Source organism: Poecilia formosa, unplaced genomic scaffold (assembly GCF_000485575.1).
Source record: "Poecilia formosa unplaced genomic scaffold, Poecilia_formosa-5.1.2 Scaffold62, whole genome shotgun sequence".
In the NCBI taxonomy this organism is placed as follows: domain Eukaryota; kingdom Metazoa; phylum Chordata; class Actinopteri; order Cyprinodontiformes; family Poeciliidae; genus Poecilia; species Poecilia formosa.
The window spans coordinates 2290361-2309835 of NW_006800001.1; the positions used below are offsets into that span (position 1 = coordinate 2290361).

Consider the following 19475-nt stretch of genomic DNA (forward strand, 5'->3'; position numbering starts at 1 on the left):
GCCCTAGTTGTGTTTGCATTGAGAGAGCTGCCTCGAAAGTGGGCGGGGCCCATCATAGATCAAATTTATGTCTCCAGAGACAGCGGGCCACTTTGGTTTTTAGTTCTTTTGTTTATTTCATTGTTCATATGGAGTTATGGGAGGAGTTACTGCTTGAGTTGTGATGGTGCAATGTGGATTCTCCATTCAGGATCCCCATAAATTTTAAACCGAATGAAAATAACACGCTATTGAAAATGTCATTGTTATTTTAAAAAATTTATGGGGTCCATAGGTTTTGACGGCCCCCTGTTAGCTGCCCGTGCAGCCATCTATTCTGCGCATGTGCGCTTTCACACTGGCGGAGTATTTCACACGTCCGCAGGACGTGTTACAGAAAAGTTTTTCCCTGAGACCAGGTTTCAGTAGTGATGGTATGAGAGACTCTGGTCACTGATGTGTAAACTAGCGAAACTCAGTCATACAGCTAAAAGATATAAGGAGTAGTTCTTATCCTCACTTATCGTTTTCGAAATAGTACCGCAACATATCATGATAAAACCTTCGTCGTCACCCCTTAGCCCAATTTGGCTAACACAGTGACTATGGTCCTCACAATACTTGACTATTACGTGTACGTGACAAGGACATTTGATGAATGCAAGGCTTGATTTTCTTAACTGAAGATCTATAACTGAAACTGTAACTGAAACACAACTGAAGGCAAACTACATTACTAGATAAAAACGTACACTGCTGTACGTTTTATCAACAGAAGAAAAACAACAACACATGCCTATGAATCTTCCAAACACATAAATACTTACTTACTAAAGACGAAGGTTTTTCAAGAAACAAAGTATATAAAGTACATTCAGAATGTTCAGGGGCCGTTTACTTTCTTCTAACTGCCTTAATTCTTGTTGACACGTTACAGGTGTAGTTTGCTGCTAAGAGCGCTCACTCGGTCAATTTTCTGCAAATACAACATGACAAAGATCGTTTGTAATACAGATGAAATAAAAACAAATGTGCCATTTTTGGCATAAATTTAGTTATACAATTTTCTAACTCTGAACTTATTTAACAACTTATTAATGCAACTTATTTCTACTATAGACTAATTTACAGTATTTGACCGAATGGCATCATACTTGCATGTTCTTCAACAGAACTACATAGCCTTTTCCTTGATGTTGGGTCTGGTTTCAGTCCACTTTGCAGAACTTTGTAAGGTGGATGAATATTCTCCCTTCCACCTATTCTAAAATGTATCAGCAAGGTGTTGAATATGGTTCTGTTGTTTTCCAAACAACTGCCCTGATGAAAAGTTCCCAAAATGAATCAGAAATAGCATTCATGTTCTATTAGTTCCTTGAGTGAACAACTAACACAGTGCCGGATTGTCAGGGTTTCCAACTATCTAATATCCAGCACCACAGACAGCTCCTTAACTAATATGTCTCCCTTGATGAGCCACTGTGGCAGTTAAATGAGAGATTCAGAGGATGTTTCTCAGTGTCTGTGAAGTTGGCTGAGGAGAGACAACCACCGACTCATACGAGGTTGTTGTCCACCACAGGATTGAGCTGTTTCAGTGTGTCAAGTTTTGTGTTCATCTGTTTTCCTATCTAAAGGTTTTTCAGTGTCTCTTTGTAGGCTTCTTGTTTGACGGCTTGGCTTGAATGATGACTTCTTTGGATTGTGTAGGTTCTTGGATGCTCAGTGTCTCACTGAAACTTTCACATCCCATTTGTCCACTCATGTTTTCTGGGGTGCAGCATCTTGGTATTTGAAGGTTTTCAAGAGCTTGCAAAAAAACCTTTCCATGAGATCCACATGTCATGTTTATCAGGGCATAGGGGGTGTTCTAGTGTCTCTCATCAGACGACAGTTCTCTTAGGACTCCTTCGCCCTAATTTATTATGGAGCAACAAAACCTAAAGAGTCATATAGACTATTAACAATGCTCCCCTGCATGTGAATGGTTTGGTCTCACTTGATACATGGTAAATGAATCAGATTGTAGGTTCCAACAGAGTCCTATGCTTCTCTGAACAGGGAGAGGGTCTAGATCAGGGGTCTTCAAATCCAGTCCTTGATGACCAGTGTCCTGCAACTTTTACATGTGTACCGAGTCCAACGCACCTGAATCAAATATTTACATTTCTCAGATCCATGTTCTTGTTCACCCTGTTGTGTTGTCCTTCTCATGCAACACCAGGCAACACCAGGTGATGGGCTGAAATACATTTACTTTCAGTCAGTCTTTTGGCGAGAGTAGAGGTGTTTTAGGGCTTGTTATTGCTTGACTGGGAGTTTTTTTTATCAGAGAGCAAAAGGGCAAAAGTGTTCGCTTGTTGTTGTTTTTTATCCATTTCTTTGTCCATCACAGTCAGGAATGCTTTGTTATCAATAGACATGACTTGCTTGTCATCAGAATCAGATCAGACAAACACAAAGTGTATTAAATTATCTGTCATAGGTGGTGCTCAATGTTTCCTTGAAAAATAGGTTTTTAATTTTAATTTAATTTCTTTTTATCCACTCAGAGAAAATTGTAGAAATGATAACTATGAGAAGATTTTTAAAAGAATTTCACTGCTTCGAGTTGGTCTGTCACATAGCACTGATTGAAATTTGTGGTAGTTATGTAGTAAATTTTGTTTGTTCAGTCTCACCAGTCCAAATAAGGCTGCTGGCTGTAAAGAAAAGATGGAGACACTCAAATGCTAAACTCGACGATACAAAATAGTAATTCTCAAACCAACAGATGATGTTATGATTACAGTTTGAATTTCTGACAGTGGAATTAAATCTAGAATTTAAACTTTCTAACATGAATCAACCCTTGTAGGTCCTTACAAAACAAATGTTCACATTTGGAATTCAGTAATCTTGCCCAAAGACTTTGTACATTTTGTAAATTAACTTTTTTTTGTCTAGTAAAATCAGTTGCATTTTAACAGTCACTTTGCAACAGCAATGAGGTATTAGCAAAAGTGTCTATGCCCCTGATACATGAAGAACTTTTCTGTCTAAAAAGGATTAGATTGTGATAAATGACTTCAAAACCTTATTGTGACATTGATATATACATGCTTATATGTATGTAGCAAAATTGAGCTGAAAAACAAATTGTTCAGGAGCTGCAGAGTTCCAAAACTTAAAGCTGTGAGATGCACGCGTGGGCTAAATGGTGGCTACAAGCAGTTTCAGCTTGATCCTTCGTTCAAATCTGGTTGAATCAAACACCTGAGTCACCTCATGTAAAATGTGAAGAATGGTGAATCCTAAGGACCATATTTAAAAACCACTGCAATACGAAATAGATTCACCTCATTTCTCAGAAAGTAAATATTAAGATCTAGAAGACACAAAATGGGATCATGCTTCATATCATCACTTTATGTCACTACAAACATCAACGCACGGACTGGAGTTTGACACCTGTGGCTTAGAAGAAAACTAAAGTTCTGGAAAAGTGTAGCCAATGACCCGAGTCTAAATCTGCCAGAACATCTGTGGATAAGATCACCTCACAATTTGATTTGGAGAACTTTTTACCCGTCCTGTCAACGTGACAGTGGAGAGGCAGTGCACACACTGATTTACACAAAATGCAATTAATCTGATTCAGATAAATTCGATTATATTTAGTGTGAGCTGAACTATATACATGGCTTGGTGTTGTTATAACCAGTCTGGCAGGGGTTTGCTCTGTTTGCCCTGCCATAAAGTCATAATCTGTCACGCATTAGGTCAAGGTCAAGGTCATCCACAGTTGCTCCCTATAAAAACAATTTGTCTCAGTGTCAATGCGGTTTTTTGGGGGGGGGGTTTTTGTTGTTTTTGGTTTTTTGTACTCAGCAAGCCAAACATCCAAGCTACTACTTCTCCACACCGAAGGAACTCATTAGTGTACCCTCAACATGTGTTTGAAATCTTGCGGTGTGGCGCTAAATCAACAACAGATATTACAAGGTCTACGAGGTCATCCTTTACTATTTTCTTTTATGTTACCGTAAATGTTTGCCGGAGTCGGGCTGCATGTTTTCCCCCCGCTACATTTCAATGCCTGGAAGTGTGACTTTGTTCTCACAGCTGATTAGTTTGATGTTATCCCGTCTCCCTCAGAACAGGACAATGGGGCCCCTGGCGTCACAGTGTGCGTTATTGCACTATTAGTAACTTCCGTAGAGTTAAAGTATAAAAGTGAAGTCATTAAAAAATATAAAAGTATCAGCCCCTTACAAAAAGTCACTGCCTCATAAAATGTCCAACCAGCATCTATCCTGCCGCTGTCCACTCATTTGGGCACTCCTCCTCCTCCTTTTCTTCATCCTCCTCCTCTTCCTCCTCATTTGATCAGGAAGGCAGAGCGCACGCTGCTGAACGTAGAAGCCGCTGCAGCGTTCCTCCTCTCACTTTCTGACAACAAGGTCTCCTCTGACTGGAAATATGTTTTTCATGGACATATTCTGCCATCCTCTCTGGGCTGCCTTGTCCGCACTGCTGGCTCTCGTTGTGCGCTTGCAGCGCAGAGCCATCTGGGACCCGCAAGCCTGCTCCGTGCGGCTCAGGGGGAAGACTGCCATAGTGACAGGGGCCAATACAGGTCGGTTCACTTCTTGGAATGACTCCTAACGCGGGACTTTCTGGCTGTATTATCTCTGTGAATCTGGCAACAATGTGCAGTGCGTGCTTTGATTTGTTCTGTTGATAATGAGGCGGCGATTTTTAATGTCTGCATCATCAGACATTCAACAAGTGCTCACCGTGAATTTTGAGTTTATTCCTCACTTCGTAAGCGCATCATTTTTAATTTCCTTGAGGGGCGGGGGAGGCGTCGCAGCACCACATGCTGCTGTCCAGCCTGCAGCTGAAGTCTGGCCTGAGGGAGTTCAGTCATGAATGTGCAGAACAGGCACTACTTTATAGATAAACATAAAAAAGAAAGTAGAGCACCGAGGTAAATTATTAACAAATTTAGTTTTTACTGTCAGTATTACTCCACTATGCATCGACCCACAATTTAAATTATAAAAGCTAACCAGGAAGTTTTGAAGCAAATGTTCCACTTTTTTTTTTTTTTAGCAATCTCTCTGTTATTATTATAGGCTTGTTAATTAATTTCCCAAGTATATTTTTCCTATAATGGTCAAATCTAACAAACAGGTGTAATTAATGAAGATTTTTGGTTCAGTCAACTGCTTCATTCATTGTGTGTTGTCAGTCTGGTACACATTTTATTGCATTTTATTTTATTGTATCTTGAAAAGACAACATTGCTCTTCATCTAAACAGCTTTGAATAAAGTTATAGTGAAAGGTGTACCACTGATGGGTGAACAGAAATGAACATGCAGACATAAAGGTTTCAGTTTTCTCTTGGACTTCTACTTTTTGAGAGTAATTCCTAAAATTGGGTTACATGCACAGATGCAGTAGTCTAAGCTGTCACTCATTCTAAAATAATTTTGCAGACAAACTGGTGTAATTTCACTATTGAAGGTAGAACTGGGGAGACAAAGCACACTGCAGTGACCTAATCCAGGGATGTCAAACTCCAGTCCTGGAGGGCCACTGTCCTGCAGTTTTTAGATGTGCCACAGGTACAAAACACTGGACTCAAATGGCTTAATTACCTCCTTCCTGTGTAGATGCGTTCCCCAGGGCCTTGCTAATTACCTAATTATTCTATTCAGGTGTGGTGCAGCAGAGTCGCATCTAAAAGTTGCAGAGCAGTGGCCCTCCAGGTTTGGAGTTTGACGCCTGTGACCTAATCAGAACTTAATCACTGGCAGATGTTTACCGAGAAACGGTGTAAGCAGCAATGATGAAATCGGGCTTCTAAATTTAAAATTCAAGACAGACGCTGTAACTAAACATTCAATATGCAGGGGCATCATTATTTAAGCTTTTGTACAAGATGGAAAATGGACGGCAGTGGTGTCAATTTAGTTTGCATTGTTTCCTGGTTGTACTCAAACATATTTTCACTTTTAAATTAGTAAATCAACATATTTCTAGTTTAGAAAGTGTCTATCCACAGAGTCCCACAATGCCAAAGAGGGATTTAGTGTTATCATCAAGGTTTTTTATTTTTTATTTTAATTTGTTAATTAGAACTACATTGTATCTTAGAAAATAGACTTTTCATTTGAAATCACTCTGTGGAAGACATAGTCATAATTTTTACCAAGCTTCCTGGAAAAGGTTCCCCCAGAACAAGTTGTATTTAAAAATAAACGTAGTAAAAAGGAGCCAGACTAGTTTTAGTTTATTTTGTTTAGGCTTTTTTGAATATGATTTTTAAGAGGTGAATAACTTCCGAAAAGATTTGTGCTTGAGAAATGTCCTGTGTTGAAAGAAGAATTTCTGTTTGGGGTTTCGCTATAGCTTAGCCACAGCAGCGCTAATGCTAACATCAAACTTGCAACTCAGCAAAGCTTCCTAATCCAGCATTAGTTATCAAAGCAAAGGTTTACATGTAACCTCAAAATAGAGTGCATAAGTTTCTAAGTTTATCGCTAATGCCTCTAGCACAAACTAGTTCTGTCATGTTTGGATGGAGGTTGAAATAGAACCAGAGACAAAGATGTCGGGTGGATGTTTAATAAAAAATAATGATTCCAGATGGACACCAAAAGCAGAAATAAAACTGTAGTCAGGAACACGAGGAGAAGCATAATGGGGAGAATAAACAGGAGTAAATTGGATTTAACAGGATTAAATGGGGAGATAATGGGAGGAACCAGCCAGGAGTAAAAGTAGCAGAAGTGTTGAAGTACTGGGAGAGTGAGTGTCGGAACAAATGATCTGGGCTGATTAGCCAACGGATTTGTTTGTCACACAGAGGAGTGAATGAAAATAAACCCCAAAACAACACAAGTTCCTGACAAATTCTTGTTTTTTTATACTGAAAGACAACACAGAAGACCAAAAAGAGCTTAATCATTAAAAAAAAAATGAATTAAACTTTTACTATAAATGAAGTAAATTTAAAAACATTTTTGGACTAATTTAAGTTTTCTATAGAAGTACCTAAACCAAATGTTTGCTCTTTAAACACCGTCTGATCTGTAAGGCTTGAAGTTTTAATAACAAGTCAAAAACTGATGGGGGAAAATAAAATTTGGAGGACAGTAGGCTTGTAGGAACAGCTCCATCGTGTGTTTTTATTAAGCTCCTTAGTCCAAATTATTCACAGCTGAAATGTAGTTGTTGTCCTGAAACAACAATCTCTATTTTTTTTTGAAAACTGAAATGTTTTCAGGGGCATTTATGTCGTGGAGCGCACTTAGGATTCACACTCATTTGTTAAAAGTTGTTTCAAAAAGTTCTAACTATGGGAAAACCCTTATCTCTGACACAGAAATTACCCACTTGGATGTGATTAAGATGGTTTGTCATCAAACTGCTGTGGGGAATAACAAGGAAAACTTTGGCTGACAGGAAGACCTTTAGCTGGATCTGTTTCAACTTAGCAAAATAAACCTGATTTATGTTCATCTATCAAACTGGTATTCATTCAAGCCATTACAGATGATTTCCCCATCATAATCTGTTTAATGGGGATGTTTTATGAGTAATTGAAGGCAAATGAAAAGATGAGGTAAACTTTTCTATTCTTGGTAAAATATGACATTCTGACCTTACAAGGATTTTTTTGTTGTTGTTGTAGTTTAGCATAGCCAAGCGAGTGCTGATGTATTTTAGCCTTTACAAGGCTGAATCAACATGGCAGTATTGACAAAGACATTGCGCAGTTTTAGAGCACTTTACTTGAAGGGCATTCCGATCAGAGGCTAGATTAGGCTGTCATGGTTCAAGCGAAGTATTTTTGGAAGCTATCCTTTGTCCGGATGGCTAAACCAGATTTTCGTCTTATAGCTAACTAGTGAGCTCATAACAGGTTCCGTGCACTAAAAAAAATTATTTACTGCTTATAAAGTAAAAATCTCTTTCCTCCAAGCATCACTAATTCTTTTAACTGTCCCAGTCACACATGGCAACACCACGTCACTGACGATCTGCAGTATTGCTTTTCTTTTCTTTTTTTATGTTCTTTATATTGTCCAAATGTATTGCGTTGTCCTCTAACCAAATATGCTTAATGAACTTAACATTACATCTCATCAAGAAAGCAAGGCTTCATTCATCCACAAGGTATGTGGCTAAAAATTCAGCTGTCTCCCTCTCTGCTGCCTTTTAGCTGCGTTGCACACTTCACATAGCTGGCACAGGAATCTTATCCAGCCATTGATCTCGATAAACACTGGGCTGTTTGCCTCTTGGGTAAAGTCCTACAATCAACGAGAGGCTGCAGGAAGATTAAAAGTGAAACATTTGTAGAGGTTTTAAAGGCCAGCCTCACTGTGTTGGAGCAGATTGGATTTAGGATTTTGGGGGGGGGGCGGATGAACAGGCCAGTGTACATGCCAGTACAGTGCCTCGCAAATGTATAACTTTGCAATGTTTTGTCCAGATACGACAAATTTCAATTGTATTTTAGGAGATGTTATGAGATGGACCAATACAAAGTAGTGCAAAACTGTGAAGTGGAAACAACCAGAAACAGAGTCTTGGATTATTTAAATATCAAAATTTCACCAAGCATTCCTATTCAGCCCCCCAGACAATACTTTAAAAAAAACAACAACAACAAAAACACACTTTCTGCCACAAGTCTTTTGGAGTATGACTTTGCCAGCAAAGATTAATATTTTTGCTAATGCTCTGCAAATTAGCCCAAGTTTTTCGAAACTGGATAGAGGAGTGTCTGTAAATATCAGTTTCCAATTGTTGCCTCAGGTACTCAACTGGATTTAGGTGAGGACTTTAACTGGGCCATTAAAACACATGACTATGCTTTGTTTCATGGCAGGCATGTTAAGGTTAATTGTTTTGATGAAATGTGAACCTCTGCTCCCTCCCCAAGTGCAATCACTCATAATGCCTTTAAGCCAGTGGAGATCATGGCTAACCATTTTCCTGTTTGTAGATTATCCAGCACGAGTTGCTGATTTCTGCAGCTCTGCCAGAGTAATCATGGGCCTCATGTTCTGATGGATGGTCATGTCTTTGTGTTTTTTCATTTTATAATGATGGGGGGCGAGAGGTTCAGAGCTTGGGATGCTGATTTAGCCCAACACTGCTTTCGACTACCACAACTTTCTCCCATCTCGTCGTGTTCCTCTGTCTTCATGTTGCTGTTTGTTCACTATTGTTCTCCAAATTGAAAGCCCTTCACAGAAGTACTAAAAATACACTGGAATTAAATTACTGGTACAAAAAAGGACTATTTTCTGCTCTAATAATATGACTATGGTATAAAAGTGAAGACAAATCTACAAACACCGTGCTGTTTTCCTTTCGCTTCACCTTAGATATCTTTGCTTGAATGTTATTTCCTTTATAGTATTGAGGTTTTTCTATCTACAACAAACTGAAATATGTTTTTAGAAAGAAGCTTATTTGTTGTTTTTCATCATCTGACCTTTATGTGACCGTGACAGGTTAAACATGTCTGTGTTCTTCTTTTCTTTACTCGGACAGGCATTGGGAAGTTCATTGCCTTGGACCTGGCACGGCGTGGGGCGCGGGTCATCCTGGCATGCCGAAGCGAGTCCCGTGGCACAGCCGCCCTTAATGAAATTAAGCAGACTACAGGAAACGCAGACGTCCACCTGCGCATTGTGGATCTCTCCTCCATGGAGTCGGTCAGAGAGTTTGCGAAGAGGATTCTCGAGGAGGAGAAAGCACTGCACATACTCGTGAACAATGCAGCCGTATCAGGTGACGTAGAAATGAAAATGCTTGCCACTGCACAAGCAAACTCCGTGTTTACTCCTGACAGGATTCCGCAATCCCTGTCCGGCAGCAGCCAACTTTGTAACATTTGCAAATGTGGACCCAGAACTGACCCTTTGCTAAAGCAAGCTAGATTCTGCTTCACATGAGTTAGGCTTGTATGTAAAGCAAAGAGTTGAGGACTAACTGGAATATGAACTCCCCCAGACCCCAAAGAGCCCCTGCTTGTTAAGTACCATCTGTTAGGCATATGGAAAGCAAAAAATATGCCGTTCCAAAGGCATGCCAAAAAAAAGAAGAGAGCCTGACCCTCACTTTTTTGGGAATAAATCCAAATCCACTCTGTGAAAGCCATTTATTTTTGCTTTAACTTCGCACCGCAGAGTAACAGATGCATTTTATTCCGGTTATCAAGTGATGAGAGCGACTAAGGTAGCTCTCTGTGTCTAACGGCAGAGTCTAATGTTTTTCTCTTTTTTTCTCATTGAATGGCGAGCTGTGAGGCCCAAGTTTGGAAATGTTTATTGGCAGCTGCAGGAAATTCCATTGAAAGTTATATTCAGCGTTTATAGAGGTTAAAAACAGAAAGACCACCACAGAGACACAGACACGGTGAAATGATTAAATCAAGCAAAAAGACTGATAAGGCGAGTGATTATTGGCAAATCAACGTTGAGTTAAAAGAAATCCATCACTTAGACAGGATTATGATGCAACCATGATTAGATTAGCATGGAAACACTGACTGTATATATATGCTGTAATGAGAAGGGCAGAATGATTAAATAAAATGCTGAATTATTCTGAAGTTAGGGCCATACATAAACATACATTTTGTTGTTTTGCTTGATTACATCAGTCATGTTTCTCCTCTAGCTGTTTTGGTTCATTATGTTTATTCCTTGTGTCTAGTTATGTTACTCTTCTTAGGGGGGAAATTTTCCTATTTCCCATGTTGTGTCCTCTCCATTACCCCCCGTGCCATTTTTCCCTCTCATTTTTCTCTCTCTCTCCTCAGCCTGTTAGCCAATCAGCCTGGTCTATTTTTAAAGGTTCACACTACCAGTATTTATTCACCTCTCTCTTAATTCCTTCTTGCTGGTTCGTCCCATCAGATCCTGTTAATCTTCTTAACAGGATCTGATGTATTTCCTGTGACTTCTCTGTTATCCCTGCTGGCTTTTGGTTCCTGGTTTTTGTTTTGCTCTGGCTCCCTGTGATTTTTTTTAAAAACATTTTTATTTATTTATTTTTTTTAAGTTTGTCCATAAACATTCTTCATTTACTCGACTCCTCTGCCTTTCTGCATTTGGCTCTTAAATCACCAACAACAACAACAACATGACACATAAACAACAAGATAAAATATTAAGTTGTAAAAAACAGTATTTCTAAAATATGTAGCAGTACTTTTCACAATTAATAAGAAATATATAAAATATAAACAAACTCAAGTAAAATTTGCTGAAACTGAACTAAAGAAGCAATTTCTGCAGGGATGATGAATATGATGACCATTTCTTAAAACGGTCTAAAATAATAAATGTATGAGTAAAACTTTATTTTTTTTCTGCACTAATCTTTACATCTGTTGATGGCAGGTTTGCCCAGACAGATGACCAAAGACGGGTTTGAAGCTTCCTTTGCCACCAACCATTTAGGACCATTTCTGCTCACGAATCTGCTGCTGGGTAAGGCCTGCGTGTTTTCTCTGTAACGTCATCAAATCCAGTGATTTACATCATTCAAAGCCTCTGCGTCTTCTCCCTCCAGACCTCATAAGGCGCTCCGCTCCGGCGCGTATCGTCACCGTCAGTTCGCTGAACCACAAGAGGGGTAAAGTTGACTTCTCTCACTTTCATGGCGACAACCTCGTGTACAGCATGGATCAAGTCTACAATCACACCAAGCTGCATAACATCATCTGCACCAATGAGCTGGCACGAAGGCTACAGGGCACAGGTGAGGTTAATGTTCAATAAGGAGTTTTTTTTATTATTTTCTTTTTAAGGTTTTGTTGGCTCTAGTGGCTTTTATTTGAAAGTAGTTCGACAGGAAATAGGGTAATGAGAGAGGGGGGAAAGACATGCGGCAAATGTCACCAGGCCGGGAATCGAACCTGTGACCACCGCCACGAGGACCAAGGCCTCATTACGTGGGTTGTGCTTTGCCCCTGCGCTACCACAGCACCCTCATCCAATAAGGAGTTTGATGATGATGTTACCAGCAGCGACGCACCAATCCACTTTTCTCGTATACCGATCCAGATATCTGAGGTTAAGTATCGAAAAACACTAATTGGATACAGAAAAACGGCACTGAATTGACTTGGAACATTTTTTTTTTTAAACACACACTCAAATACACCAATAGCTTCACAAGAAGTACATGTAAAAAAAAAAAAACAACTTTAATTTGTTCAGTCTGTGCAATTAGGAGTAAAACAGGTTGACTACCTTGATCAAACGTAAAAATGAAAACCTTCTTTCAAATGGTTCAGAAAGTGTAATAAGAGATTATAAATATAATGTAAAATAATTCATAGAGTTAGGCTGCATAGATCTGCCCTCGCACTTTATCACCAATACCCAATCTGGAACCTTTTTCAATATCGGGACTGATGCAGATATTGGTATCTGATCTGTGCATCTTACTTGCTACTAATTTACTTGGAAATACAGAAAATTCTGGGTTAATACTTTAGCTTGAAATCACAATCTCAGCGTTTCGTTTTTACATTTTAAAAATTGACAGTCGCATAGTGGGATTAATTCAAAAAAGATTTTGAATTAATCTTTTAATTCAAAAGATTAATTGAATTAAAAGATTTCCTTTTCCTGCTTGCTCAAACATTGGTCGAGGAGGTTAAGGAGGTTGGACCCCCCCAACCCCACCCCAAACGTGGCCCCCTTCCTCATCTGAGATGAATCCTATGGAGAACTTCCCGGCCCTTCTTAAACAGCAGTGAGGGAAAGCAGTGCAGCTGTCTCCGAACAGCATCTGGTAGGGCGCAGTTGCCACTAAACAAAATCCGTCAACAAATCAAGAAGCTCACTCCAGAAAGCAAAGGCATGCAACTGCGAATGGAAAAACTTTTCAGTTGTTTATAGTTCTCACTTTAGCAGAAACAAATGAAGAAATCACATTTTGTTATTTAGGCGCATCTTTAGTCTGAACACCAATAGTTGATGGGGTTCAGTGAGCAAGAAGAGAAGAATGATGGCGTAGCACCAAATGGAGACCAAAGATAAGATGGAAAAAAAAGATTTTGGCTTGTAGTTTTTGTGTGTGTCAGAGCAAAAGTGTTGAATATTGGGATCATTCCAGGGGGTGTGTACTGCACACTCACCAGGTCCAATGGATTCTATAGTATTTAGAAGTGGATCATCCCAATACTCAGTTTCTTAATATTTTTGCTCATCTCCCAGTGTCTCATCACAAGCTGAGTGTTTTTCAAACAAACTTCCAGTAGTGGTGCACAGCATAGAAAGAACGTTTGGGAGGCTGTTCCAGGGAACCGACCGTTTTAAATTGGCTCTACCATTTCTCAAGAAGGGCACATGAAACGGTATATTCAGTCAGAAGTACATATTTGACGAACAACAACTGCCATTTCTCTGCAACTTGATAAATGACATTTAAATAAACATTCACATGGGTTTGGCTATTTGTTAAGCTTGCATCTTTAATTTTGACCCTGTGAGAATCAGAGGAAATTCACAAGGATTTTAGACTTTTGCAAGCTATTTCAGTTTTGAAAACTTGGATTATTCTCTACATTTGTTAATTCCCGTAAGAAGAATGGTTCGTCTTTAGCAACCAAAAATGAATGTACTGTATTCTTGTCAGCTCTTACCTTATTACAAATTTGTAGTGGTCCAAGTCATTTTTTTTTATGTTCTCTCTTGTGTCCCGACAGGCGTCACAGCCAACTCCGTCCACCCTGGGGTTGTCATGACGGAGGTGATGCGACACTATCCATTCTGGCTCCGTTACCCTTTCAACCTCATCGGCTTTTTCTTTTTTAAGGTAAGAGCGTTGTTTATTGCTTCCAGGCACAGAAACGCGCACAAAAGGTTTTAAAAACATTACAGCACTGCTTATTTTTCAAGTCTCATCCTGTTGGATCAGGGTCTCGTAATCTGAGACACAAGTCTGGTTTAGTGCATGTGCAAAGATGGAGTCGATCCACAATACATACATGAAATGAAAAGCACGGGGTTCCGTCTTTGAAATATGTCCCGTCGTATTAGCATCCAGACCACATCTTAAAAAGCGTGCACACGTTTATCTGAGCATATCTTGTTTCTTACAAACACTTTTAAATCGTTGTGAAGATACGATCGCCGTCTGCCTCAAAACTCGTAAAGTGAAGGTCGCGCATGGGATATCTGGAACGAATCAAGTTCAAGGGCAGCAGTCAATAATCAGAGAGAGCAAAGCAGAACTTTGACCTGCTGTAAAATTGCACAATTGATGGATGATGTCTGCACAAAGGAAACTCGGCAGAAAAGTAGAAACAGGCAAGAAGAAAAGTGGAGAACATGAAGAGTGTAAGTAAATGGGCTATTTACTCTGAGGTTATCTGCAGAACAGATTTTCTTAAATTCGTAAAAGTCTGTGAGGCCCACTGAATAATCCTCCTCCAAAGAACACAGCATGTGTCATCCTGTACAACTCCTACTGTTGTGAATGACTTTATATAAATCTCTGACCCAGGGGCCAGGATAGAAACGGTGAAGAAAGAAATGTGATTTCTTTCACTTTGTTTTTTTTTTTGTTTTTTTTAATAATTTAGATGCAAAATTAAGACTTTTTCCCCTTTAAAATTCATAGGTGAAATATCTCATTTACTCTTTGTTTTGTAGTTCTTTCAGTTTCTTAAAAAATTTTTTTACATTACAGCTACAAACTTCAAAGAGCATGTGCTTTTTGTGGAAAAAAAAAGACATTTTTATTCCTTGCATTCTACTCCGTTTTACACATCTCACCCATTTTATTTTTCAGCTTTAAAACTTTCACATCTTTTTCTCTCGCCTCACAACTTCACACTACCTTCTGGTAGCCCGCAGCGTAAACCCCGATGCTTGGATAGTTTAGCGGCAGACGAGAACCTGCATCTGGCATTAAATGTTTTCCAGATGGACACAAACTGGATGACTCAAGGAGAAAGTGTACAAAAAATATTTAATCCCAGTAGCTTCAGTGGTGTCTAACAACCAAAACAAGCAATCTGGATTTTGTAACAAACAGCTGTAAAGAATGAAGTTTAGTCATCTTTTTTTTTTATTTTTTAAGAAACCTCATAATACGAGCTACAGCATGGGTGCTAAGCAGGCTGGGTTGGAAATAAACATCTTAGCTTTCAAGTGTTTCTGTATTTCTTTACTGTGTTCAAGGTTTCCTTCTAAATTATGAGGCACTAACAGAAGACTTGCAACATCATCTACTCCCTCTTAGCATTTCTGCTCATTGTATTTTTTTCTCTAACCCATATTGTAAATCTAATTTTGAAGTGTAGATGCATCCTTAGTTCTTCTACTTTCTGTTTTATGAGTTATGCATGCCAGTGTAGCAATGATTAGTTGGTGGTTAGTGAGGTTTAGATCAAATGGAGCAGAAAACAGAAATCAGTTTGCGGCAAAATAACTTGAAGTTGTCCTCTTCTGTTGTGGCCTTCTCATCTTAAAGGAAGAGTTTTGACTCTTGTTTACAAAAGTGCTCCAGTCGCACCACAGTGGTTTGCAACCGGCTCGTTGCTGCCTTTCTGAACAAGTCTGTTGTGAATTAGCAAATCAGTTCGGCGTTTCCTGCTTGGTGACGTAACTTCAGCTTCAGATGTTTTCACTTTTAGAGTGCTTTGATTCACTCATCCCTGCAGAGGGGAAATATTGTTTAATTTCCTCATCAACTATAAATCCTGAAAAGAAAAATCAGAAAATTTGCAAAAAGCTACTCTGTGATTAGAAGAAATGGATCAATACAAATCTAAGAAGATATCAATTTTATCTCTGAAGAATAAATGCTATTATCACAATTATTTCATAACAAAGAGTTAAGAAATGTTTTATTTAACATCTTTAGGCAGCAGATCTATAATTGTGATTCTTTTCTCTTCTTTTTTTCCCCCCAATAACATTTACAACATTCACAACAATCTTTCTCTATATTGTTGTGATTTTGCTCTGAGAGGAAAGACTTTGTTTCTTTTTGTTTGTGTTTTTTTTTAGCTAAAGCTAAAAAAAAAAAAGAAGAAAGATATTGTTTAGTCTTGGGTTTAAAAATGCAAATTAAATGTAGTAAAAGGAGTGGTCTTGAATAAAGTCATTCTTTTGTGGATCTGGATGTACTCTAGTACTTAGAGTGAAGCTACAAAAGGAAATTGCCTTTTTTTGTCCCTCAACTCTAAAGGTTCATGGTTGGAACTATTCACAGTCATCCGGGTTGACAAAAAGTCTACTTCTGTTTGAAGAGAAGTTGGCACCGTCGTATTTTACTGTGGGTGTGGTATTCTTTCAGTGACTTGCAGGTAGCAAATGGTTTAAGTTTTGTTTCCTCCAAGCCTTTCACAAGTTTTTGATTTTTTCTTTTTATTAGTTTGTTTTTGCCCAGACATATGAGGCGGACTAGTCTCAGGCAGGTTCTTCGCTTCAGGTTTACACTAATCTTTGTAATGTTCCTGCTGCCCCTTATTTTCTTCAATTACCTGTAACTGCCTTTTCAAGTTGCGTAATGTCCCTTAAAACCTTGCAGGTAGTAAATTTCAGGGAAATTTATCCAGAACAGCTTAACTTTAGTTTGGGTTCATCGGATTCTCGATGGAACCTCAAGAAGACTGAAAGCTGAAACCGAATGTATCCCAGCAAAGTATTAGCGCAATAATCCCACACACTTGTGCCACCAGGTTATGTTCCTTTCGTAGTTTTTCTTTCTTACCAAAAGAAAAAAAATCAGGTGTTTTTAGGGGTTTCAAAAGCTTGGAGAGCCACTTTTTTTTTTTTTTTACGGCAGTTTTTACGATGCTGAGAAATCACTGTTGTCTGAGAACACAGCCAAAGCAAAACAAGCTCATTCTGAGACCATCCTGTTTATCTCTTCAACAAGCTGCTCTTTGGTCTGTCGATTTGCAATATGGCGGAGATTTCACCAAACTTCCTATACGGCCTCATATTCACACCTGTCGCTTGTCAGAAATCTACCTGCAGAAGTGGGTTTGTTTGTTTGCTGCACATGGACTCTAACTCTCTGCCGTCATTGTCTCCCTCCACAGTCGCCAGAAGAGGGCGCTGTCAGCCCGATCTACTGCGCCGTGTCCGAGGAGCTGGAAGGGGTGACTGGGAAGTACTTTGACAGCGACTGCTCCCTGGTGCTTCCTGCCCCTCTAGCTCGGGACCCCGCGCTCGCCGTGAAGGACTTTGAGTTCTGCGAGAAGCTGACCGCAAAGCTCTAAAAGCAGCTGTCCGACAAGGACTGAGAACCAGACAAACAAAAAGCGAGATACAGTGGGTCAGCTGGAACTGTTTCGAGCAGTTTACGCACCATTTCCTGCCAAATGAACCGCCATGATTGTGTTATTAATACGTTAAATGGCCCAAGTTTTGCCATGAGGTTACCTTCTTGTGCCTTGAAACCTCTGGCACATTTTTGCAACACGTCTCTCAAGAATTACTCCAGAACCTCCAATGCATGATACAATCACTTCTCTTTATTGTTTGATTCATTTAGACACAACGAAACATTTATAGCATTCAGTGCTTTTCTGAACAATTTACACGACTTTTCTCCCTCCGGCGCCCGTAGCCTCGCTATTTGTCTGCTGAGACACAGATTTAAAAGAAAGGAGGTCACATAACACTTTTCTAATCAAGGACAAACAAGATGGCGCCAGTTACCTTTCTGACTCTGCTCCACTATTTCATGGATGATCTCTTCGAGCACCGGAGCCACGTGATCCACCTGTCTGGGTAAAAGACGAACAGCTACCTCCAACGTCTTGTCCTGGAAACGACGCACAAAACAAAAAAAATAAGACATTTTTTAAAAAGTTAGAAAATAACTGACGTTTGTCACCCGGACGTTGAGGACGAGGCGGGCCGCGTGCTCACAGGATTTCTGTCGTGTTCCTGTTGGAACTGGCCGTCCTCTGAGCGAGTCTCCATGTCTTTCTTACCGTTCTGCTGCTGACGCACAAGTGCACCAAAAATAGAAAAAAAATAAAGAATTTAAAAAATTGAGGGTTAAAAGTGGTGGTGGGATAAAAAGAGATAAATCTTAATTTGTTTTATGAATAAATTCTTCACTTTGTTTCTTTAGTTAACCAAACAGTTAAAAAATAATAATTCTAAATAGGATGTGACCCATTGGTGGTAGAAATTTTGGGTGCCGTCTCATTTTGTGCCTTTGCAGTTATGATTGTGTGACACCCAACTGTCTCGGGTATGAAAAGGAACCATCCGCCACTGAAAGATCGACTGCATCTCAAATTATACCCACTGGGGGGGAGATTGATACCTGCTTTGACAACCAGTTTTTTTTTTGTTTTTGTTTTTTTTTTTCCCATCTGTTTGCTGGACTGTATTTCATCCAGAACCAAAGTAAATGGAAATGGATTCTAATATATTTTAAATGAACAAATACAAGAAAATAAACTAATATGCAAGTCATGGTTTAAATGAGTTGGTTCTTAAGGTATGGGATGAGATTGTAATTTGGCCTGGATTAAATCGGCTTTTCAGGTGTCATGTACTTTTTATATTGTGTCGTTTTTGAGTGGATCAGGGTTTTAAAGCTACCAGCTGACTCCACTCTGAGACATGGTAATGGCACCAGCATCCTGTGGGGATGCTTTTCTTTCAGTGTGAACAGATATGCTTGTTAGAATTGATAAAAAGATGGACGGACCAAAAACACAAAGCAGTCAGTTGTTTTTTTTTTTGTTTTTTGTTTTGCTTTGTTTTGTTTTTTAAGAAATAACTATTAGAGGTTGAAGTAGATATCTGACTGAGGCAGAGGTTCACCTTCCAGGTTGACAAAGTATCTTCATGTGTTAGAATAGCCTAGTCAAAGTTCAGAGCATGGACATGCTCAGCTAGACACTAAGAGGTGCTAGAGCACCTGCATTTTTTTTCCTCTGGACAAAAAAAAAGTGCCCTTCTGAATTTTGTTGTTTTGGTTTCTGCAGTGTATACAGAAACAAAAAAAATAATTTAAATATGTTTTTCAACAGTTCTCAGGGTTTGTAGTTAATCTCACTAATCTTCATTCTCTAAGAATATCTGCCATTTCTCACACTGACTATATGCAGAAGTATATATATAAACTAATTTTGCATTACTAAGGCAATTAGCGGTTCCATGTTCCTCACAAGGTGCTCTTTTTTTCCACTTGAGTACCTGCCCTCCCAAAATGTCTGGGAGGTACAACTGGTTCAGAACTAAATCCATTTGAGAAGTGATGGCTGCACACACATTGACACAGATTCAGATACTCTCTATGTTAGAGTGCACTTGACTCTAAATACATCTTGTGTTAACTCTGTACTATTCAGTGGTGTTCTATTTGTTATTGTACACATGTTGTCTGTCGTTATGGTTTCTCTGCTTTTTTCTCTCTGCGGGTATAGAAACTTCTAGGGTGTTCTCTGGTAATCTCTCTGTCCTTCTTTCTCGCCACTATTCTTGC

At 39.2% G+C, this 19475-nt stretch overlaps 1 protein-coding gene across 1 annotated transcript; it reads left to right on the plus strand.

Moving 5' to 3' along the window:
- The first annotated feature begins 4284 nt into the window (after positions 1-4284).
- On the plus strand, positions 4285-18457 carry LOC103139578 (retinol dehydrogenase 11). Its single transcript, XM_007554273.2, has 6 exons — positions 4285-4597; positions 9540-9779; positions 11396-11485; positions 11568-11756; positions 13714-13823; positions 17065-18457. Exons 1-6 carry the CDS (start codon positions 4441-4443, stop codon positions 17242-17244), a joined length of 966 nt encoding a protein of 321 aa, XP_007554335.1. The 5' UTR covers positions 4285-4440; the 3' UTR covers positions 17245-18457.
- Positions 18458-19475: the final 1018 nt, after the last annotated feature.